At 47.7% G+C, this 24,968-nt stretch overlaps 1 protein-coding gene across 1 annotated transcript in view; it reads left to right on the plus strand.

Moving 5' to 3' along the window:
• Htra1 (HtrA serine peptidase 1) overlaps positions 1 to 16,777 on the plus strand; it is a 49,538-nt gene extending 32,761 nt beyond the window's left edge. The window contains exons 4-9 of the mRNA XM_034505612.2: positions 10,464 to 10,658; positions 11,105 to 11,137; positions 12,783 to 12,897; positions 13,309 to 13,366; positions 14,771 to 14,866; positions 16,085 to 16,777. Coding sequence (XP_034361503.2) covers positions 10,464 to 10,658; positions 11,105 to 11,137; positions 12,783 to 12,897; positions 13,309 to 13,366; positions 14,771 to 14,866; positions 16,085 to 16,253 — 666 coding nt within the window. The 3' untranslated portion in view covers positions 16,254 to 16,777. The remainder of the gene's footprint in view (positions 1 to 10,463; positions 10,659 to 11,104; positions 11,138 to 12,782; positions 12,898 to 13,308; positions 13,367 to 14,770; positions 14,867 to 16,084) is intronic.
• The last annotated feature ends 8,191 nt before the right edge of the window (positions 16,778 to 24,968 follow it).

The raw sequence follows: 24,968 nt of genomic DNA on the forward strand, positions 1-24,968 counted from the left end.
TGGCTCCATTTTTCTCTTAATATGGCAATGCCTTTTTCCTCTTTGGCACCCTTTGCAGGGAATCAGAAAGAGGATATGATGGTTCAGGCAAAGCAAGACTCAGGTCACTGGGAGTCCCTCCCATCTTTCTCATCTAGGGGGGACAGAATGGGACTTATTTGACTGTTGTGAGCATGTCTGTGTTAGTTTAGATTGGCCATCGGTAGCCTCTTGTCCATATCTGACCCCCATCTTTTTTTGTAAACAACTTTATCAGAACACACCCATGCCCGGTCATTTATACAGTCTATGGCTGCTTTCATTCTGTTCCAAAGAAATTACATACTTGGCCTGGAGACCATATGGCAAGGGAAGCCAGACATTTGGTTTCCAGTGCTTCATAGCGAGACTTTACCAGCACTAGAGACAGATAGAATCCTTATTCTGAGAGAGCGGCAAGTGTCTGGGAAGAATGTGAGAAGAAGCACAAAGCTCAGAGAAGCACAGAGGGACCAGAAGAAGTGTGGGTGGTGAAGCTGACTTCATTTGTCTATCTTCTGGGAAGAGTTTGCCTCTGTGAAAATGAGGCTTTGGTTTTGCCGCACTGAGTAGAGATGTTTAAGTCTGTCATTTCTGTGTGGTGTTGGTAAACAGGAATTTACTAGAATTACAAGACGTTTTCCAGGTTACTATCCAACATTAAGCCCCCTTTCATTATTTGTGTCTTATGTGCTGTTGAACACCTGTCTTGGCCAGACATTGCTACGTCTGCTTAGACATCCAGGGTAAACTGAGGTGGGGTGTAGAGTTGGTGATTGATCGCTCAATACTTTTCTCTGAGGAAACAAAGCTTGATTCTCTGGGGCTGGCAAGAAGCTCCCTGGGGCTGCCGAAAAGGGCGAGGGAAATCAAGTATGCTCATGCATACATGGTAGATGAAGCAAGTTTCAACAAGCCCCAGCCTCTTTCCATATATATGCACATACACACATTTAGTGGATGGAGCAAAGCTTCAATCAACTTTACATATACACACATCCACATATTTTTGCACATGTAGCAATAGTGGGCACTAGTCATGGAGCTGAGGATTAGTGTACAAGACAGGAGTGAAATGGAGCAAAGGAGACAAAGGGGAAAAGGGCAAGAACCCGCCCAAGGCTGGAAGGCTTCCATAAATAGTGCGAGCTTATCTGCAGAAGGGATGGTCAGGAGGAGATGAGATGCCTTGAGCCAGCCTTGGGGATAGGTGGGAAATGATGGGTGAAGCTTCTTAATTCTCCTTTTCTGCCCAGCCTGGATGATCTGTGTCTTGGACTATGTGCAAACAGGCATTTTCCAGCGAGTTTATGATAACTTCTACATCACAAGGCCAGCGTTTCTAGTTAGCTGCTATCTCTTTGTATTGTCTAAGTACCTTGCTGCTAGCCTGTTCCTCCTCTGGGAGCTTCCAAGGCCTTCTAGGCACTCAATTTCCTGAGAGACTCAAAATGAAAAGGGCTCTTAATTATCTGGACATAGAGCACAGTTTCCCCTAACTGATTGCTAAATCCTCCAGACTTCTATGGTAATGAAAAGGTAAGACCTTGTGGTGGATTGGGGACTGATTGTTCTACTAAATCCAACAATTGACATGGCACTAGTTAAAACACGACACTGAAATCTCACAGCAAGAACACTTTAAAGATAATTGCAAACCAAGGCATTTCGGGTCACTTACCATGGCCAAAATGCTAGGCTTTAGCTAATGTCAGGATCGCCCCACTCTCCCCCCCTCTCCTTTGCTAAGAGTCTAATGGATCTTTTAAGCTTGTTCATTGATTTTTCTAAATATTTATTGAGCATCCGCCATGATGGGACACTGCCACAGCAGCCATGCTGAGGTCGGTGGTCAAACGGGTTGATGCATCTGGAAGGTTTGACCAACATCCTGTTTGTTTTCCTGTGGGTGCCATACAGAGCTGTTGACATTTTGTGGTCTAAAACAGAACAAGAGGATATTTGAAATAGCGAAGATTTCTTGATATATCTCACAGGAGACTAAATATTATGGTGGTGTTCATAAACAGTGAGGAGGAAGGAGGTTGCACTTCAGCGTTTACGTTTCTCCTCTTCTTCTTTTGCCTCCTGCGTTCTCCCTCTCCTCCCATCTCCCTCCACTGCTCTCACTTCTTCCATCTCCCTTCCAACCAGCTTCTCAAGTGTCCTGCATCCCTAGACACCAATAGCATGTCCAGTGGGGAAAAGGATGCTGGTGACACCAATCTCATGAGCAGGTTCCTCCTGCCCTAGCCTCTTAGCGCCTAGATTCATCTTTTCATTCACCACAGCCATCTTTGATTTTGTCTTGACCATGCTGTCATTCATGGCCTCTTCCTTAATCTAAATTCTAGGCATCTCACTCTTGGTCCACTTGGCAGATGACTTTATGCACTCATGATTTGTGCTTTTATAACCCCTGGGCTCAGAGAGGTCCCATGCTCTGAGGCCACTGTCCTAATTTGATCTTTGAGTTTGTGTCTTGTCCTAGATTCTCAATGGGACAATGGTGTGTGCTCAGTGGGCGTGGAGCCTGGGCTCAGATGATCCTTCCTCCTCATTCCTCCTCAGGATAGCTCCTGGTCTTCCCAGTACTATGCTATGGGGACTTCTGACCCTGCCTGTTCCCCTTCTTTGTCTGTGTGGTGATAGTAACTATATCCCATGCCTGGAAGACATCCAGTGCCTAAAAGAGTCATGGGCATTGGGGTTACTGTCACACTTCACAGAGCTTAGAGCAGGAAGTTATGCAAGGATTGGAGTGACAGATTAATGGTGTGTTCCATGGATTACCAGGCAAGGGAAAGCTTCTACTCTGATCTAGGTACCCAACATATCCCTGAATAGAGGTGGCAATGCCAAAGCCCTTGAGGTCATCCATCATCTCTGGATTGGACCTTGGGAAGGAGAGATACCAGGCTCTACTTCTCTACCCCAGGTAGTATAGTGTGGAGATTATATAGCTGGGTGGTCAAGCATTGGATTTTGAGACCAATTGGGCGTCTGCACTTACTTGCCAATCTGGGGATTTCTTTGTTCTTCAAGGACCAGAGTAAATACAGACTATTAAGATGTGGGGAGAGTATGTAGAAAAAAGGAAAAGATCCTATGAACCCGGGGCTATGTTTTATTTTACATTGCCATGCAGATGCTATACTTGGTTTTCAGCAAAGCATTGGCTTACCTGGTCCACAGCCCATGGTTCTACCACCCTTGCTGGTCACATGCTAGAACATGCTCCCCTCTCCTTTAGGCAAGTTCTTGTATGGTAACACCCTGCTCCCCAAGCCTCCTCTGCTTTCTTCTTTCTGGGTATGGGGAATACACAGTTCCCCCTACTGCATAGTTTTAAAGAAAACGAGCGGTTGACATAACTGTTTCCAGAAGGCATGTTGAATCACTCAGTTGAGTTGCAGCCAGTGGCTGCAACATTAGCCTTTGATGAAAACTTCAGCCAACATGAGGCCCAGCCCGAAAGCCCCAGCCCTAAACAGAAGTGTGACAGGCAGGCAGCTGGCGGACATAGAAAACTGCAGGCTCAGCAACAAAAATATTTTTGCAACCGAGGAACCTGTTGTACTTCTCCAAGGAGAAAAAGAGATGATTGACTTGGCTCATTAGGTTTTAAAAAAAAGGATGGGCATATTTTCCTTCATTTTGGCTTTTTTGGTTCATTTCATCGTTCCTCTCTTTAAACTTCAGGGGACAAGGCATGGGTTGGTAGCTGCAGCTGAGCTGGTGAAGGGACCTGGCTTTCTGCTGTCCTTGCTGGAGGATGACTGGTCAAACGGTCACCTCACGAATTCCAGACATCTGTCCACGTGATGCTTGAGACGTTGCAGCGATCTTGAGACTTCACTGAGAGTCGTATGCAATTTGAGGCTCCCGTTACCTTTCTGATTCTACCCGTTTAACTACTGCTAATGAAATTTTCAGCTACAGCCCCATCTGGAAAGAGCCCTAATCATCATAACTGACTCTAGACTCAACTCCTTTATCCTTGGAGGAAGTAAAAGTAAAATCCAGGGAAATCAATCAAGTAACAGACTGAGTTAATAGAAGACCCAGGACCATTGGGATAGGTCAGTGGGGAGAAGGCACTTGCCACATAAGCCTAACGATCTGAGTATGATTCCAGAGCCCATGTGCCCATGTAAAGGTAGAAGGAGAGAACTGACTCCACAAAGATGTCCTCTGACAAACATATGTTCTCTCTCTCTCTCTCTCTCTCTCTCTCTCTCTCTCTCTCTCTCTCTGTCTCTCTCTCTCTCACACAGACACACACACACACACACACACTAAATTTTTAAAAATACAGGATTCTGCCCAAACCCAGATGTCGGTTCTCCTGTGAGTATATAACACACTGGAAGTATGTGTGCATGTGAACATGTTTTGCTTAATCTTTCTTTGGCACCAGCTTGTTTGATGTTGGACCTCAAGCCCAAATGAGCCAGCTGTCCTTTAGCAGGGGCTCAGCTTTCCAGCTCTGAGGAGTTCTGGCTGTTTAGAGTTCATCCTCTGTTCACTAATGCAACCTACAGCCCATGACACCTTGAAGCCAAGGCCAAGCTTACCAGGGCTTGGCTAAGGGTAAGACATATTCCCTAAAAGATACCATGGGATAAACAGCAAGGCCAGCCCTTTACTTGAGAATCACTAGCCCAGCTCCTGTTGGCTGGTCCATCTGATGGTTTTGTTTTGTAATTTCCTTGTGCTGGGGATAGAACACAAGGTCTCGCACATGCTAGGTAAGAGTACCACTGAGCTCCACCTAGTCTCTCTGTCATGGTTCTTAATGTCCTCAGTCATCGCTTTGTTTTGTTGTTACACTGGCTGCTGTCTTCTCCCTCTGTGTATGGGTCATTCCTTTCCTCATTGGTCAGCTTTGTGCTCTGAGCATCTACATTGTCCCACAGACACAATTCCTGTGCAGCAAAGCAGGAGGAGGCACTTGTGTGAGGTGAACCAGGAGTGAGCTTGTCTACTATGGCCAGGCTTCACTCAGTCACCTGTGCCTTCACTCAGCTGAGACACGTGTTGCAGCCCAGATCTTGTGGGACCTATCATGGGGATGGAACTTGGGTTTGCTATCTTACTGGCTCTCTCTGTTCTTCTGAGGAGTCATGTTGCTAGCAGGCACCTTGTCTGTGTGTGGTGTCTGGAGTGGTGGTGTCTGTCTTCTGACTGTGAGAGCACACTGAGGTTGCCAGAGCAGAGAGGGGGGTGTGTTTGCTTCCTAACATTGTCTGTCAGCTTTCGAAGCCTGGCCACAGTGGACGAGTCCACTCCTAGTCCACCTCAGAAAGTGCTTCTCCTTTTTCTCAGTCCTGGTATAACCCTGGCCTCAGACACATGGCTGTGTCCATTTTTGACTTGGCTTAATGTTGCTTGCATGTGAGACAGACATACAGCCTTACTGGATTGCTTAGTATTATAGACAATTCTGTGCCCAGTTGCCTGCAGCAAGGGGATGGACTGTGTTCTTCTTTACTCTTGAGCCCCAGTGGTTCATCCATGTTCTGCCTAGCAGACAGGAAGCTCGGAGAGCTGGACTGGATATGTTGGTACTTGAAGTCCTGTGCTACACACTGGGAAGACAATTTGTTGAGACTGTCCCCTCTCAGATTCACTTTCTATCCTGAAAGTGAAGCTCCTGGGCCTGCTTGGGGTTGTGGTGATCATTTAACCAACTAGGAAAACCTTCTTAGAACCGTTCAATGGACCAAGCCCTCAACCTACTTCACAATTACCATCCAGCCTCTGGCTGATATTTCGTAATTTATGTAGACACTGGAAACCTGGAGTCTATGTCCAGGGCCACTGACACTGTCCCTTGGGCTCATTCGCTACCTACTCAGGTGACATTGTATCTATAACTTTGAAATTATGGGTTCTTTTCTTCTTCTTAAATTGTGCATGTATGGTCACGTGCATGCAGGTGCCTATGCATATGTATGCAAGTGTATATATGGAGATTAGGGGACAAACTTTTTTGGTGCCAGCTCTTACCTTTCACCTTGTGGTGGTTTGAATGAAAATGGCCCTATAGAGAGTGTCACTATTGGAGATGTGGAGTAGGTGTGGTCTTGTTGGAAGGAGTGTGTCACAGGGGGTGGGTTTTGTGGTTTCAGATACTCAAGCCAGGCCCAGTGTCACTCTCTTCTTCCTGCCTGCCCATCTCAGCTACCTCTCCAGCACCATGTCTGCCTTCATGCCACCATGCTTCCCACCATGATGATAATGGACTAAACCTCAAAAGCGTAAACAAGCCCCGATTAATATATGAATGAGAGTTGCTTGGGGTAATGATGTCTTTTCACAGCAATAGAAACTTAAGACACACCTTGTTGAAGATCTCTCTTGTTTCCTCCACTGCCTTGCATGTAATTATCCAAGCTTACTGGACCTTGAGCTGATGCTGTATCTCCTGTTTCTGTCTCCCATCTTGGAGTAGTGGTACCACACATGGCTTTTTTTTTTTTTTTTTTTTTTTATTAGGTTTCTAGGAGTGGAACTCAGGTCATCTGGCTGCCTGGCCGAGCCATCTTCCCAGCCTCTAGGAATTCTTCTCTTTCTCTATTCTCTCTCATGACTCTGATGATACCACTTAGCATCAGGTAGTGCCCTGAAGATATGGTGCTCAAACATCTTCCTCCTTCATAGCTGTCTCTTCTGCTGGCCTCCCAGGCTGCTGTTTCTCTTCAGCCTGGTGAGAACTCACTGTGAGAGACTGACTGTGCATATCCCGCACCCTAAAAAGCTGCTGGCCCTCCTGGTAGAGGCTGCTTCTTGGCTTTATGATATGGGCTTCCGAGCCATTTTTCCTGACTTCGTCTCATGACTTTATTATGCCCACAAGCTGCCTTTTTGTGTCTCCTCAGCATGGAGGACAACAGGAGCAGTAGGTCCCTTCCTTCCCCTCAGCCTTTGCGATTATCAGGACCAATGTTTGTCCTGTTTGCTTCTTAGGAGGGCTTGAGTTGATGGATGGGGGGATGTGGGACATGGCTGTTGGGAAAAGAGTTGGTCTTTTGGATGGCCTGTGACTGGCATTGCTTCAAAGGGAGCCCCAGACAGAGCGTCTGCAGCCAGGAGCCTGGAGACGGCTTTGATGTGGGCACAGGGGAAGCAGCCTGTGGATGCAGAGCAGGGACCCTGAAGTGTGGCAGGGTGCCCGCAGGTCAAGGCTGCAGCATGGCGTTGCCTTCCAGCCATGTACATATATTTCATCCCCTCTGTCCCCCCACCCCCCGCCACCCAAGAGTGTGGCTGTCTAGACAGGGATAGAATTAAAAGCTCAATTACTGAGTAGGAATTTGGCCAGTGAAAGCTTTGCTACCGAGCAGACAGGCCTGGGTGAGGATTGTGGCTGAGAATGAACCCCATTGGGACCCAAGTAAGGCTAGTGAGCCTGAGGTTCAACAGCCAGCCAGCACCTGCAGGGAGCAAGGCTCACAGCAGCCAGCACCAGAAGGGCCCCTTCAGGCAGCTTGACCTCATGGAGCTGTAGATCTGGCTTGGCCGCCACCTCGGCACCACCTCACTTTCCCATACAGAGATTTCTTTCCGGCAATTAGAATTCCTGCCTTATGGGGGGACGGAGGCCTGTAGCTGGGAACTGGTTCTCTAGCTTAACCAGGCTTCTTATGGCTGAGAGAAACTCCTCCATCTTGAGCCTCAGTTTCCATACCTGTAAAATGGTGTGTGTGTTGGGTGGGGGGTGTGTTATGCCCCTAAATCATCAGATTGCCCTGAAAGCACTTTGTCATCCGGCAGGGAAGGGTTTGTTCCTTTTGTATGCATGGGGAGTTTAGGCTGTGATACCCCTCTCCTTACCCTGCCATTATGTGTCTGCCTGTTTAGTTTTTGGGTTCATAATCACCCTCCATGATTTATAACATGTATTTAAGGAGACATGCTCATTGGGACTGCTCACCTGGGGGTGTGACAGGGTGGTCACATGGCATTCCTATGAATTCTCATCATTGGTATCTCTGTTGTCTAAGCCCAATATGGGCTGAGATGAGATCATTGTTCCTGAGCCTGGCATGTCCTTTCAATGTTCTATAGCATAGAGGCCTCTATCTCCTGCCATTGTAGAGGTCTCTGCCGTCTGTCCATACAGCTTTCTCCCAAACATTTGTCTCCTTTCTAGCATCCTCTGGGCCTGAGCTCAGACTTGGGACAGAAGCACTGGACAGGGTGTCGTTATGTCCCTGCTGTCTAAGGGCCCTGGGGCTTAAAACCTGCATCTCTGACTCTCCTTCCAGCAGGCAGAGGCAGTGGCTAGTGGCTGGTGGGTGTTATAGCCAGATGCTGATAAAGATTCTCACATCAGATCTTACCTCAGACCTGATATACTCCCCACTGTGTAGCTGGCCCCGCTGTTCCATGTCTAACCTTGACTCTTATCAGTGTAGTTCTGCTTCCTTGGATGTCCAGACTAACCTGCTGCAGGCCGTGGCCACCTCTCTTGCCTGTCCTTCACAGTTACCCCAAGCTTCTAAGATAGGACTTCCAGCCAGCCACAGGCCCCAAAGGAATGGTACTGTCCTGGTGGGCCTCCCCCAGTGTGGCCAGCACTCATCAGCAGCCAGACTCTGCCCCACCCTGCAGTGATTGCTGAGGTCATTCTTGGCAGAGCTTGCTGGCAGGGACTGCTGGCGCCCACCCAGGATAAACATGTCGCGCTGAGCTTGCTGCATGCCATTGGATGCTGAGTGGGTCTGTGTAGGGAATGCCATCGGCTCCGGCCTCAGGTGACCTTAAAGTGAAAGGGTCATAGCTAGTGTCGAACTGTGTCTGGGAAAGTGACATACCCTGGCTTGTCACAGCACAGTTGCTGGAATCCTTCGTTGGATTTCCAGGGATTTGCATACTAGTAAATAGTTGATCCACTGGCCAAGTAGGCTGTTTCCAGAGAGCCTTTCAGGCTCCTAATTCATCTTTTTCCTAAATCATCATCATAAGAGACTAGTGGGATTGGTGGGCTGTCTTATTCCCATTTCTCAGATGAGAAACCCATGCTTGTCATGCGGAATTTCAGTTTGGCAGCCTGGCCCCAGTCTGTGCCACAGATGGCTGGTGCTCTGTGGGGTGTGTGGTAGCTGAGAGTCAAGAGGTGCAGCTTCTCAGGCTCCTAGCTGTTGAGAGCTTGTGCTCTGTCTTCCTACGTGATTTACTTAGGCAGTATTGGTCTTACTGGCTGTGCTCGCGTGGGTCCGCTGGTGTGCACGTGTGTACGTGTGTGTGTGTGTGTGTATGTGTGTGTGCATTCGTGTGTGCGTGCGTGTGTATGTGTGCGTGCTGTGTTCATGCGTGTGTGCGCGTGAGTGCATGTGTGTACGTGTGCGTGTTTCAAATCTGTGTCATTGGTGCTGTGGAGTAGATAAGTACAGTTAAATCTCTGTTCTATCTCAAGTCACTCAGGGCCTGGAGCCTCCCTTGTCTGCTAGACAATTGTCCCAGTATATCAGTAGTTCAGTTCTCTTTGCAGAGGGGATGATAAACTCTCTTGTCTGAGCTACCCAACCCACCATCCCACCTCCACCCACTCTGGAGTTTTTTTTTTTTTTAGCTTATTCTTTTTCAAGGTGAATGAATATAAAGAGTTTCCCTTAGCAGGCAGCCAACGCTAGCTTTTTTTGGACACTATGAACAATGCATAGAGAATTCAGGATTTCTGGGCTATGTGGGAGGAAGAAAGCAGGCCCTGGGGCCATCTTAGTGGAAGAAGGCAGCCTCCAGCCATTTTCCGTTACCCTACAACTTCCATGGTCCTATCTTGTTATGGGGAGTTATTTAGGGCTCCTGACTCTGTCTAGTATCTAGAGGGCATGGGAGATGGCACGTCTTCAGCTGAATCCTCAGCCTGCTTAGGCTGGGAACAGATGTAGTGATAGGGACTTTCCCAGTGTACATAGGAGAGACAGTCCACCATTTGGGTCCTGGATGCTGCCAGCCCCTCTGCTTGTCCTTGTGCTTCACCACCACCGGGGTGCACAAGAAAGTCAGTGTGAGTTTCTGCCTCAGGGCTTCCCACATCCCAGGTCTCAGGAAGACTATACTCATGGGAAAGTGGACCCATGGTTCCTTGCTTCCCCCTAAGGCACACGGGTTCAGGATCTCTGTCTAGGACTTTGATCTTTAAGTCTTAAACCTAGGTTGTCTTCCCATGTTCTCTGTCCAGCTGCACAGATAGTTCCAAGACATGAGATTAGAAATGGTCTATTACCTTTTCCCATTTCCCTTGGTACAAGTGTCTCCTGTTTCATTGACTTGCTAATGGCCTGTGTGTGGATTGTGATAGGGGCTTGGCCCTCAGGAGAGGAGTGTCCACCCCAAGCTCAGCCCCTGGGGACCAAGACTGCTCTTTGTCCTCTATATTTGTTCATCCAGCTTGCTAAGCCACAGTACAGCAACGGCTCCCTTTGTGCCTACAGGGAAAGCTGCCAGTCCTGCTGCTTGGCCGCTCCTCAGAGCTGCGACCGGGAGAATTTGTGGTGGCCATCGGAAGCCCCTTTTCTCTGCAAAACACAGTCACCACTGGGATTGTCAGCACCACCCAGCGAGGCGGCAAAGAGCTGGGGCTCCGGAACTCCGATATGGACTACATTCAGACAGACGCTATCATCAATGTGAGCCCTCTGCTCCCTCTCCCTGCTGGGCCGGGGACAAGTTTTCACCAGAGGAGCCTGGGCTTCCTGAACCTTCTTGCAGTCTGCATGAATTCCCAGAATATCTGTGATGTTCTGGTGTTAGGCGTTAGGGGGAATGTCCCACTTGGAGCTGTACAGAGTTGAACAATGGGGTCCTGAAGCAAGCGATAGCCAGTCCCATCCGAGGAGGAGGTAAAAGTGGGGTTAGCTGCTCATGGTGGTCTCAGAACCACTTTCACTATGGCATATCCCAAGCTTTGGGAAAATGGTCACGATCCTTTTTCTCAGTTAAATATTAGGTGATCAGAGACAAAGCCTGGGGAAGCCCCCTACCAGCTGCTTCTACAGTGCTTGAAATCTGAGCACAGACATTGATTAGGCGGTGGTTTGATACAAAGCTAATCTTTCCCTTTCTGTTGTTTCAGTATGGAAACTCCGGAGGCCCCTTAGTAAACCTGGTAAGGCCTTCCTGTACCTATGCTGTGTTTGTTTCCGTCTTTGGGCATGCATGTCTTTGCTTTCTCTTTGGATATGAGCTTGTCCGAACAAGCAGTTAGCTTTATAGTCAGCTATGTGAATGCAGTGTTTCTTTGCACCTCACCCCACCAGCCCTTTCTGGAAGAATGTAAGGTCAGAGGCTGCTCTTGTGTTTCAAGCCACAGGTGGATGCTATGGCGTCCACCTAGCCCAGTCTAGGCAGAAAGGAGACTGAAAGTCCCCACAGTCCTGCCAGCTGCAGAAAGGTACCTTCAGCCTTGAGGGTGGCTGAGTGGAGATGAGCCTGCTTGGCTCAGATCCATAACAAAACTCCCCCCGAATGCCTGTGGGTATGACAGGGAGCCACCTGTTTGCTCACAGATGTCTCACTTAACCTAGACTTTAGTACTTCAGTATATAGTTTCAGGTCACAGAATGCCAGAGCTTGGAGGTTGTTTGAGAGAGTATCAAATTGAGTCCTCCCAATGACACATCCTGCTAGGTCCCTTTGGTGTCAGAAACTGACATGTACAAAGCACACACCAGGAACAGTTTATACTGAAAGTTCTCAGAGTCCTTTGTCAGTACAGCATCAGGCCACCAGAAACTACTTAGGGAAGAGCCACATCTTTACTTGCCCCTGCCATACCCTGAGGCAGATGTTAGGCCTAAGGCCTGCTGCTCAACCCAGCATCTAGAGTCACTGGAAATAGCAGAGGAAGGGAGGGTAGTCACCTTAGCAATTCAGAGATTCTGGAAAGATCCTTTCTATGAAAAGAGAAAATGTTGTGAATTTCAAAATCATCCATATATGCAATAAGGCAACCATGAGCTTCCACCTGGAGCTTCTTTGTTTCTTCCAAAGCTGAGTGTGTGTGGCACTGTCCAGGTACCCTAATGTCTCTCCTCATTATCCCTGGCCCTTCTCCTTCCAGCTTCCACCCCCATGTGTCTGTGTACATGAGCGTTTGCATGTATGTGGCTCCAAGTGTGTGTGTGCTCTGGAGAGGGAGGGTATTACCTGTGCACATGTGTATTTGTGCCTGTGGAGGCCCAGGGTTGATTAGGGACCATTTTCATTTGCTTTTCCCCTCATTCAGTGGGGCAGGGTCTCTCAGTTGAACGCTGAGCTAGGTGCTACAGCTAGTTGCTCTAGCCAACTTTCTCTTGGGATCCTGCCTCTGCCTCTGAGGCTGGAATTACAAGCAGGTCACCACACACACCCAGCATACATTTGGCTTGGGGCAATCCCAACCCCCATGCTTTCATTTGCATGGCAGACACTTTAGCCATGTTGCCGTCTTCTCGGCCCACGCTTATTTTTTTTATTACTATTTTAATTGTACACATTTGTGGGATAGAGCGTGGGATGACTGGTCAAGATAGATAGCATCTTCCTTTCAATCTTTTGGCTTTGAAACTAGGCCTCAAGCTGTAGCTCAGGCTGGCTAGGATCTCACAGTGATCCTATCTTGGCTATTATAGGATGCTGGACTTGCAGGTGTGGGGTGCCACACCTGGCAATGCATTTCAAAGACTCCTGTCCTACAGATTCTCTGCTCCCTTCCAACCTGTGCTTGCCCCTGACCCTCCTGGAGGTAGTGAGCCATGCTCCTTGCTTTTCAGGATGGCGAGGTGATTGGGATTAACACCTTGAAGGTGACGGCGGGCATCTCGTTCGCAATTCCATCCGATAAGATAAAAAAGTTCTTGACAGAGTCCCACGATCGTCAGGCCAAAGGTAACTAGAGCTCGGCATCCTGGGGAACCTTTGCAGGTTCACACCAGAGGCCTAGCTGCCCCTTGAGGACTTGGGAGTGGGGAAGATGACGGTTTGTAAGATCATGCCTCTCAAGTTGAGAGTGAATATGTTACCAGGGTGGTGGTGGTGGTGGAGACTGAACAAAGAGAGTCTCATTCCAGACACCCATAGAGGTTAGCAACAAAGGGTCATGGCACAGATATTGACTATTTTTTGAGGTGAGAGACATTCCTCACTGTAGATCTGGAATCCAGGTCAGGACTGAACTACACTTTTTAGGTAACCCGCTCTGGTTCATGCTACAAGGTGGATCATTAGAACTCCAGCTCCTGAGGACTGGGCTGACTTTTTTTTTTTTTTTTTTTTTCTTCCCCTTTGTTGACACATCAGGGAAAGCTGTCACCAAGAAGAAGTATATTGGGATCCGAATGATGTCGCTCACATCTAGGTGAGTAAACAGGACACATAACTATATAAATACAAATGTCTGACCTATATTTATATAAACTTGGGCTTCACAAGGCTTTGTGGGCATTCTCGAAGAGAAAATATTTCCTTCAGTCATTGCGGTTTCTGCTTAAAAGTAAGTGACACCGGGCAAGGGGAAGGGTGTGGGCTTGGGCCTCTTTGTTTTTACATATCTGACCTCCTGGAAGACTCTGCCCTTCTCCCTGAAGGTAGGCCTGAGCATCAGAAGGCTAGCTAACCTGCACTCTTTTGTGCTTGCCTCTCTGCACTTGTTCTGTTGAGACTCACATTCCAGGAGTGCCCCAATGCCCGCCCCAGTGCCCGCCCCAGCCTGGAGCACCCGCCTCCCCTGCACAGTGCTAGGGTTGTGGCTGCAGGAATGCAGGGGCAGGCCCTGCCTCGGGGTACTGATGACTGATGGACTTGTTTTCCAAGTGTAGAAGTTGCTGCTTGGGGTTGCCAGGCTCACGACATACCAGAAGAGGAGGCGGGAGTGTGGGGGGAGACCTTCATGAAGTACAGGAAACTGAATTGACTGGCATATCTGAGTCATTCAAGAGCAGGATGTATTGACAGCACTGTTTTATTCAATTGTCAAAATATTAAGACATTCCGCACAGATTGTGAACAATGGTACTTTTCTTAGTGTTGCCGAGGATGGGGTGGCATGCTGAGTTTGAAATCACACTGGTTGTCTTTGGAAGCAGAAGAGATACAAGTGTTGGGGAAGGAAGCTAGGCTATGGAAAACCTTCCGAGGTTGTTCCCTTAAGCTCCTATGCTTCTCAGCTTCCTAAGTGCTCAGCACCCTCGCCTTCAGGATGAGGTTAACAGCGTAGGTGTGCCTACTGTATAGCCAGGAACGGCTCAGCTTTGGCAATGACAACCAGCCACAGCAGCAGTCCTGTGCTGATGCTTAAAGTGGTTCCTGACTGTTATACAGAATACTACTGTTCATGCTGGTAGGCAGGCCATTAAAGCAGAATTGGGGGCTAGGGAGCTGGCTCAATGGTAAAGTGCTTACTGTGCTAGTATGAGGATCTAAGTTCAAATCCCCAAGACCTGTGTAAAGCCAGGCATAGAAGTGTGCATCTATAGTCCCAGTGCTTTCTCTGTGGAGATGGGAGGTCAACAGAGGAGAATCCCTATTGCGGGCCAGCCAACCTAGTGTATGCAGCAGCAAACAAGAGACAGGAACTGAGGTTGTGTCAGACCAACATATAAATTAATGTTGGGCCGTGCCAAAGCCTCTATGTGTGTCACGGTCAAGTAGGATCAGAGGACGTCAAGCTGAGAATAAGAAGGGAATTTGGTGAGAACTAAGTGTTGGCCTGAGAAGGCTGTGGAAAGTTAAGATTAACACAAGCACATTTTCTCCTAAGCAGCAAAGCCAAAGAGCTGAAGGACCGCCACCGAGACTTCCCGGACGTGCTCTCTGGAGCATATATCATTGAAGTAATTCCTGACACCCCGGCAGAAGCGTAAGTGTGAAGTTATCCCTCTTTTTCTGATATCTATGTGGTTTGTGGGTCAGGGGGCAGTGTCCTTTTTTGTGCTGGCTCAGATAACCATGTGGACCCATCATTTCCTATCAGTCAGGGCTCCTGATTGTCTTGGGCTCAGAGCTTGTCTGCAGAAGGATGTTTCTTCCCTTGGGTCATCTCTGGGGTCTTCTCCATAGGAAGTGCGCTCACTAATGGGCTCACTGGGAATCCCTAGGAAGTCTGGCTGCAGAGAGAGCTGGATAGAGCAGGAGCAATCCCTTGCAGAGCCTTCTGTAGTTGTATTTGTGACCAGTGAAGTCATAGCCATCAACACTTATAGGGAAACAACCCCAATGACATCAAAATAGTAGAAGCAGTTCAGCCGGAGCTTAGGCTTGTTTCCTGGATCCCCCTGACCTTTAGAGAGTAATTTGTGCTGAAAGCTGCACATGAGGCCCTAGGGCCGGACCTGGCCTGATGCCTCTGTGTGGATGAGCCGTGAGCTAAGAAAAGTCAGTTCTTGCATTATTTTTATGGTTGGAAAAAAATCCAAATGACACTATTTTTGTGATATTGTAAATTCTCTGAAGTGCAAATACTCACACATGTTTTATTAGACCACAGCCGTGTCCCCTGACAAGATGACATCTTGTCTGGAGCAGTTTTTATGCTGCTGCAGCAGAATTGAATAGCTAAGACACAGAGGCCAGATACTCTGTGAAGCTTAAGCTGTTTCCCATCTGGCCCTTTGTGGAAAAAGTCTGTAGATTTGTATTAGAACAAGGAGGTCTTCGGTAGCATAGTGATCCTGTCACGTATGAATTAAAGTCTCAGCCACAGCTCAGAGGAGTCGTCTCTGAATAGAGGCATCCAACATTCCCAGAGAAATCACTTTCTAAATTACAGGGCCATTTGTGAGCAAAGTGGCTGTGGTCATAGGACCTGGTGTTTCCTTGTCCCCTCTGAGGAAAATCGATCATAGTTCACACAGATTTCATAGTCATTTCTACAAGGAACGTTTTTGATTTGTCCCTAAAAAAAAAAAAAAATCTTGACAGGAAATGCCATCTTCTCTGCTTGAAGTCGTTTACTTCTGAATCTACCACCATTTGCGATAGCCCCCATTCACCCTGGGCTTTTGGGTTCTTGGCTGTGCTTTTCTAGATGACTTCGAGGAATGGACATGTTAACAGTGTCTTTCCCTTTGCATTTCAGTGGAGGGCTCAAGGAAAACGACGTCATCATCAGCATCAATGGACAGTCTGTGGTCACTGCCAATGATGTCAGCGATGTCATCAAAAAGGAGAGCACCCTGAACATGGTTGTCCGCAGGGGCAACGAAGACATTGTGATTACGGTGATTCCTGAAGAAATTGACCCATAGGCAGAGAGACAGGAGCCAGACTTCATTTCCCTCAAAGACTCCAGGGGATGGCGCATGAGAACTGAGCTGGTGACGCAGGACACTCAGGACTTTTGTCCAACATTTTGCTTGTTCAGGGAACACCCCTGCTGACAGAATCCTTGATAGTTTGCGGGCGAAACAAATGTAATGTTGCAGGTGCACAGGCAGAAGCCCTGCCTTCTGTATGCTATGTATGCAGCGTGCTTTTCCTTACGAGCTTGGGATGTTCCTGCTTAAACAGTCAACATTTGTCCCTTCCCTTAGCCCAAATTGTCCAACTAATGCAGTTGACCGATGCATAGATAAGGGGATGGTCTGAGAAGCCATGGTCTTGGGAGTGTTTACACCTTTCCTCCGAGTCAGCACTCAGAGGAAATTGATGCCCCGAGACTACAGGTGGGTGAACCTGGCTTCTGAGGTGGCCAAAAAAGCCTCTTAGGAATCCTGGAACCAGGAGTACAATGACTTTGAGTTTCAGCTATTAAAATACTTCTTCATACTTAGATTTTGGCGTGCTTCTTTTATCAGCTGTCTGCAGTCCTTTTGAAATGGCCTTGATGACAGTGGGCTCCTCATTCAGCCACACTGTGCTCAGCCCGACAAGTTATTTCAAAATCCCCCTTTGGGATTCGCCTGTTATATAACCCTGTTTAGCCGCCCTGGCTCACTGAATGGACAGTTCTACTTTTCTCTGGAGTTTGTCAAACTAAGGAGAGTGTGCGTAGCTCTCATACATCATGCAATCCGTCAACAACGATTTCCTGGACCTCTGCTCTGTGCCAAAAGGCCTTGCATCTTTCCTGCTGTGGGCCAAGCATGGAGGACAGCCAGAGCAGGAGAGATGCAAGCCATCTGCTCTCTGGGCTCCTAGTAGTCAATCAGGTCTCCTGAAAGATAGCCAGTTTAGACTAGGACACAGGAATGGCCTGATCTAAGTCTGCATAATACACAAGGTTACTGCAAACTCACTTATCCTGGGTCCAAGATAAGAGCGAGACCTCCATCCTCCAGACTTTGGACATGGCTCCTTCAGCCTGCCATCCCACAGGAATAGTTTCCACAGCTACAGGTTTCTTTCTCCCTGGGAAAGCTTTCCAAGACCCCAGACAGCTGCACTCAAACAAATCATTGTGTGACTTTAACTTGAGGTACACCTCTCTAGACCTAGGACCCCATGAGAAGCACACGTGATGTGTGTGGGAGGTGGTGTTAAAGGTCAAATAATCAACATCAACAACATGGTCCTGGCACTGGAAAGAGGAGTTTAACTTTTCTACCAGGAGTGCCGGGAGAGGCTGTGGAAGGCCAGATAGCAGGATCTTTGATGATGTTAGACAAAGGATACGTCAGTACTGGTGTGGAATATCTCTTAGTCCTTGTTTCCCAGTTCAGCCTTCTGCTCTCTGTTTCGATGATGCAGGCATGTTAGGAAGGATCCAAACAGTCCTATGTCCTTAGCATGTGTTCTATGATCTGTCTCTTAATGGGGAAGGCAGTTTTCAGGTTCATCCTTAGATGCACTGGGGAAGGTGTTGTCTGGAGGTAGAGGAAGTGCTGGTGGCGGATGGAAGTCCTCGTTGCCTTAACCTAAGTGTAAAGTTCATGCCACTCACACTGAAAAACTAGGAGATGGTAAATCGTAAAAGGAAACCGATGTGTCTGGGGACAGAGCAGATTACAACTAAAACAATTGGTGGGAAATCCCCACGACATGAACAAGGATGTCCTAACCAGACACATGCATCATATGCACACCACCTTCAGCTCCTCAGTGACCAAAAATAGGAGCTGCTGCATCCCCGTTTTATAGGTATGGAAGTGATAAGCAGCAAGAAGCTTGCCCAAGGCCACCCTGCTGGTCACTGGTGAATGCTGGGTATGGTTTGGTGAGCATGTGGAGAAGCAGGGAGCAGTCTGGGGACAGAGACAGGTCTCTAGCACAGGGTTTAGGGAACACAGATGAACACTCTTGGGTATTTAGGCCTTCAGGAACAGATGTTAACACTGTTCCAGGATCCAGAGGTTTCTCTCTGACTCGGTCCTTGCTGCCTTCCCAGGTCACTTCTCTGTTCCTTCAGGGATGAGTCCATGCTGCTGTTACTGCTCTTCTAAGAGGCTGCTATTTCTCTAGTATTCCGGCACAAAGCCTGCTGTTCCTGGCCCTCTACACAGTAGACCCTTCCTTCTTTCCACCATCTCTGCTTCCCAGAATGGACTAGTGCTGAGGTGGCCCTGTCCTTTGCTTAGAGCTCACAGCCCTGGCCTTGTGCATCCTGACCTCTGGCTGTCAGGATGTCCCATGAAGTCACAGTTCCATGGCTGTAGCAGTGTGAGATTTCCTTTAAGCCCCCTAAAGCCTGTCTGAAATGAACTGGTGGCAGATGGCTAGAGTATCAGGAAAAGGCACGGCATAAAGGTATTAATGTTCTTGATAGTCATAAGAAAGCGTGCAGATGCTTGAATCATGAATGCTCTGTGCCTATGGGTGACTGTAGCCTGGGAGCTTAGATTTGGGTTGTCCCGAATGGCACATTCCATTATGGATGTGTTTATCCAAGCTCTTAATGGTCACAGAACAAAAGAGGTCATATATTAACGCTGTTGCAATTACATGGGTGAGTATATTGGGTAGATGGGTCACAGCAAAGTGGCTCTTTGATGTGGGCCTCAGATACTATTGGTGATACTCTTTTGTTCTGTTTTGTTTTTTTGGTTTGTTTTGTCTTTCAAGACAGATTTTCTCTGTGTACCTCTAGCTATTCTGGAACTTCTTCTGTAGACCAGACTGGCCTTGAAGTCACAGATATTCACCTGCTTCTGCCTCCCGAGTTCTGGGATTAAAGGCTTGGGCCACCTCCACCTAACTTGATGACATTTTAAAAGTTTGTACCTGGTAGTCTAAAGAATTTTAGGTCAGATACAGAAGTGGGTGATTAATGGTTATTAATGAGACTAAAGACAGCCCAAGATAATTTTAGCAGTCAGTCACGCCCACAGTCAAGAGCAGAAGGATGCATGCATGCTGGTGTTCAGTTCACTTTTTCCACTCATACAATCCAGGCCCCAAGCCCAGGGAATGGTGCCGCCCACGGTGGGCTAGGTCTTTCTCTGTCAACTAACACAATCAAGGTCATCCCACACAGACACAACCACAGGCTAGCTCAATCCTGACAACTTCTTATTGAAACATTTTCCCCTGGTGATTCCAGACTGTGTCAAGTTGATAATTTAAACTTAACCATGACAGTGACATGGACAACTGCTGGGGTCTGACTAGGGAGTGGATGGTGCAGGAGGCACAGCACGTGTGTGTGCTTTTTGTAACCAGATCCACCCCCACTAATCTGCCATTACTTCACAGTGTGTGCAGAGTGAACACTGACATATGCCAAGTAGTCATTCATTATGAGGGAAATGAAGGCCCAAAGAGTTGGAGAGAGGCAGGGTTAGATTTAACCCCCCCCCCCCCGCCTCTTCACTATCTCTGTAATTATTACCTAGTTCCACAAGACCAGGTTATTAATGGTCAGTTGAGGCTTAAACATTGCCAATTGGTGAATGACCACATGACTTGAGAGTTCCAACACCATGTTGCTTCCTTTTTACTTGGTTGGCCTTTCACAAGCATTGTGTATGTACAACAGCTTTCCCACATCCTTGGAAGACTTGCACACGTCACCCTATGGTATATATGGATCTGGCTTCTCCTTAGTGTCTCACTTAGCCTTATGGCTAGCTCCAGGTGGATACACCATGCTCCCCAACTGCCAACCTAACAGAAGCATGAAAGGCTCTCAAATGCCAAGTGAGGTGCCAGGGCTTAGAATCAAATCATGTCTGTCTGTTGCAATCACACATCGGAGGGGCTGGCCCTTCCAGGGTATCCAGCCTGGCCTCCTGAGAGCTAAGCTGGGAGGTCCGCTCACTGCATCTAAGTGTCTGGGGCCCAGCTGGGCTGGACTCATGGACCCTCTGATGCTCTCATCAAGATGTAGGTGGCACAGAACCAGGGGAGGGACCTTCCTGTATCAATTGGCTCTTTTATTTAGAACTTTGCAAAGCTATTGCCTCAGTGTGGGGCCCCAGCCAAGAGCCGGTGAAGATCAAATGCAGACGATGCTAGCGCACATTTTTCATTTAGTTTAACTTAAAAAGGGCTCAACTTTTGCCAGGAGACAGCTTCTTATTTATCAGGTCAAGTAAGCTAGACATGCACGCTAAGGAATTCACCAGTCTCCCTTCTCTTCTTCCTCATCCACCATCACTGTCTTCACCACCGGTCATGGAGGCAGTGTGCTGGAGGTAGCTACAGCCTCCTGATATCAAGAGACAAGTAGTGTTAGAATTTGACAAATGAGGACGTTAAGACTCAGAGTGAGCCGGGCGGTGGTGGCGCTCGCCTTTGATCCCAGCACTTGGGAGGCAGAGGCAGGCGGATTTCTGAGTTCGAGGCCAGCCTGGTCTACAGAATGAGTAAGTTCCAGGACAGCCAGGGCTACACAGAGAGACCCTGTCTCGAAAAACAAACAAACAAAAATCAAAAGACTCAAAGTGGTTCAGTGACCAGCCTGAAATCACTCACAAAGAGGAATGATAGCTGACATATTGGAAGGCATGATGCCAACTTCTAAAACCCTCTTCCTTAACCTTACGATCTGCTCTTTCTGACTCCCAGTGACACTAGTAATTTAAGTTGTACTTTCTACAATGGCATCTCAGTAGCATTAAAGAAAAGCTGGCTGGACCCAGGGTTAGGGTAGGTGTGTGACTGAGTTTGTGAGACTGAAAAAAAATTCTCATCGTGTTCCACGAACACTGATGGCTATGCAAGAGCCATGGGTGTCGTGGGGAGTAAGAGGGAGCAGGTGGGTACACAGAGGGAGCAGGCAAGCATACCTTTTCTCGTGCAGTCTCTCAGGCTCTGGGAACTTGCAATATCTACTACATTCTCTTTCAACAACTCACTGGACCAGGATGTGAAGTCCGAAGGTAACCCCAGGTCAAAGATCAGACTCCGCAAGCTTAGACCCCTGACTGATGCAGACATAGTTCAGCAAAGGTGTTCCGGGGTTGTTGGAAGAGGAAACCAAGACAGATAGTGTAACCATCTTCCCCTGCTGTTCCCACAACCCATCTCCTCACCGTCCAACCACTTTCTGCTCTGCTAACCCTTGCTTTTCTCTCATTAATCAGTCGCTCTTGGGTATAAGAACTGAAACTGAGAAAGATGGTGTTGTAGTTTTAAATGTTTCGAGCCTTTTGAGAAGAGACATTCAATGGAAAGGTTGCCCAATCAGATTGGCTTGTGGGCGTGTCTGTGGGGGGGATTGTCTTGTTGATTGATGTGGGCAAAATAGCCCTGAGTTTTCTAACAAGGCTGGCTAAGCATGAGCCTGAGAATGAACCAGCAGGCACTGCTCCTCCCTCGTTTCTGCTTCGAGTTCCTGTCTAAGTTCCTGACTTCTCTCAGTGAAGGACTGTGACGTGGGAGTGTGAGCCACACAATCTTGCTCCTCACTCGAGTTGCTTTTGGTCACGGTGTTTTATGACAACAGAAGAAAGTGGATCAAAGTGAACAGAGATTTCCAGACAGTAGTCTCTGAATCAGGGAGCAGGGTGGGGGTTGGCCAGGTCATTTCCCACTTTCGGGTACTACTATGCTACACAGATGGGGTCAACAACCCCACTGACTTCCCATGATACTGCAGCCAATGTATGGATGTTTTTTGAGAGAGGGAGAACAGAAGTTCCTAGAAGCGCCTTCCCTTGCTCAAGGGTCCACAGCTACAAGAGGCAGACAGCAGAAGCTAGCTTGTATAACTTCCAAGACGGGCTTCCTGTTCAGTGGCCAAGTTTGTATCAGGTAGTCTAGGCAGTGAAGTTCTGGCTGGTTTAATGGTCAGGAGGTGTATAGACCTGTCCCTACTGATGATTTTGAATGCCAGGAGGGAGTAAATAAATATTCACCAAACATAGATTTCTCATTAGTAAAAATACTTAAAGTAGTGTTTTAGAAATTATTTTTATTTTATGTGTGTAGGTGTTTTGCTTATATGTGTCTGCACCACATGCTTGCAGTGCCTGTGGAGTCCAGAAGAGGGCATCAGAACCTTTGGAACTGCCGTTGTAGACAGTTATGTGCTGGGGATTGAAGCTGGGCTCTCTGCAAGAGTAAAGTGTTCTCAAAGGCTAAGCCTTTTTCTAGCCCTTAAAATAGTACTTCAAGCAAGAACCCATAAAGAATAAGAATTTCCTTCCTTCTTTCCTATCTATCTATCTATCTATCTATCTATCTATCATCTATTTTTTTTTTTTTTGTTTTTTGAGACAAGGCTTCTCTGTGTAGCCCTGGCTGTCCTATAACTCACTCTGCAGACCAGGCTGGTCTTGAACTCACAGAGACCCACCTGTTTCTGCCTCCTGAGTGCTAAGATTAAAATTGTGAACCACCACCACCCAGTTTACTTTTTTTGTTCATTTATGGTGCACACCTGTAATCTCAGCTCCATCGAAGTGAAGACAGGGAGATCAGGTCAAAGGTCAGCCTTGATGTAAACAACTTTGAGGCCAGCCTAAAATCAATCTGGAGTAGAAAACTCATACTTTATGCATATTTGTCCCAATTAGAAGGAACAAATATGTCCTTCAATAGTCAAGGAATAACCAAACTGTAGTGTAGCCATTCAGTGGAGCCATGTTCAGTGTTACAGTGTAAGGCCCCCACAAAGGGAGGACTTCACCCAAGCCGCAGGAATTTGTGGCCACCCATTAACTCACAAGACACCGAACTTGATATAATCAGCAAGAGATATATTCTGATCAGTATACTGAGGACAAGACCCATGACCCACGCAGGGGCAGTGGGGTCTGACCTCGGGGCTTTGGAGACAGAGAGAATTTAAAACCAAAAACCACAACTCAGGGGGGAAACCACAATCCAGGGGGAGTGAAGGAGGGCTATTGGAGAGCACCTATGGAAAGTCCCAGCCCATTATTTAGTTTGTGACAGGGTACAAGGAAGAGTCATGGGGAACATTTTGTATAGGCTGTTCTCTAAGAGCCTATTTATAATCAACCATCTATCTTGTGGTCAGCCAAATTCCTGAAACACAGAGCTCACGACCAAGCCGATCTGTACTCTTGGTTCTGCTTGCCTGTTAGGAGTTTTTGAAAATTTTTAACCCTTTCAAAGGCAGACTGCTGTCAAGCCATGAAAAGACAGAGGGAGTTTAAGTGCATACTGCTGAGAGAAGCTGATTGGAAGAAGCAATAGTCAGATGATTCCAACCAGAGGGCGCCTGGGAAGAGTGAGACCAGTGGGAGCAGGAGGTGGTGCCAGGATTGTGAATAAGAATGCAGAGGAGCTGCTGGGCTGCCTATATCATATGGGAGCGAAGCATTATGGTGTATACAGGTCACAAAACCCATAGGAGGGACCAGCCATGTCTGGGGACACGCTTCAGTGGGTAAAGAGCTTGCTGGATGAGCATGAGGACTTGAGTTGGGATCCCCAGAACGTGGGGCTAGCTTACAGTTTCAGAGGTTTAGTACATTAGCACCACCAGGAAGCATGGCAGGGTCCAGGCAGACACGGTGCTGGAGAAGGAGCTGAGAGTTCTACATCTTGATCCTCAGGCAGCAGAAGGAGATTTGTGTTACACTGAGCATAGGAGACCTCAAAACCTGGCCCCACAGTGATGCACTTCCTCTAACAAAGCCACAGCTACTCCAACAATGCCAGATCTCTTAATAGTGTCCTATGGGCCTCCTAATAATTGGCTGTATGGGCCAAGCATTCAAACACATGAGACTATGGGGGCCATTCCTATTCAAACTACCACACCACAGAAAAAGCCGGGCGTGGTAGTGTTTGTAACACTGGAGCTGGGTGCAGGGGACAGATACAAGTGGATCCTAGGCCTTGCTGGCAAATTAGTCTAGTCTAAACATCAAGCTTCAGCTTCAGTGAGACATCTTGCTTCAAAATAAGAGGGGAGGCATCTCTCTCTCTCTCTCTTTCTCTCTCTCTCTCTCTCTCTCTCTCTCTCTCTCTCTCTGTGTGTGTGTGTGTATGAGAGAGAGAGAGAGAACAAATATTAGAAGTGAAGAAGTGACCCCTACAGGACACTGAACTTAGGATGACAGTGAGGGGCTGATGTAGCTGGTGGTGGCTACTGACAATGGGAGAGAGTTGGAGGGCCAGGCATATATGGGTATTTTCTATACTTTATATTCAGCTTAGCTGTGAACCTAAACTGGCCTAAAACATAAGGTTCACTAATTTTTAGACTAAACAATCCCAAGGGAGAGGCGTGTCTGACCCAGAAACTCCACCCTGACCCTCCACCACAGCCTGTACTGGGTCAGACTGTGGATCTAAGGCATGCTCTGGACAACGGTGAGTAAGGAGGACTTGTTAGAAGAGGAGGAGACTCCCAGCAGGCTTATACTTGTAAAATGAACTTGAAATAAATGAGAAAAATCCCACTGTAATTGCTGGAAGCATGACAGATGGCTCCCGTGTGGCTCCCACGTGACTGCAAGCATCAGTCCTACGCAGCCAGCATTTCTGACCTCACCTTCTTCCTATGATAGAAACACATGTTTCTGTGAAGGAAAATCTGTTCTGGACTAATGAGTCTCCAGGAACTGACAACGTAGATAAATCATTGTGCCCTGTGCCTGCTTGGTGCT

The sequence above is a fragment of the Arvicanthis niloticus genome, chromosome 1 (assembly GCF_011762505.2).
Source record: "Arvicanthis niloticus isolate mArvNil1 chromosome 1, mArvNil1.pat.X, whole genome shotgun sequence".
Classification (NCBI taxonomy): domain Eukaryota; kingdom Metazoa; phylum Chordata; class Mammalia; order Rodentia; family Muridae; genus Arvicanthis; species Arvicanthis niloticus.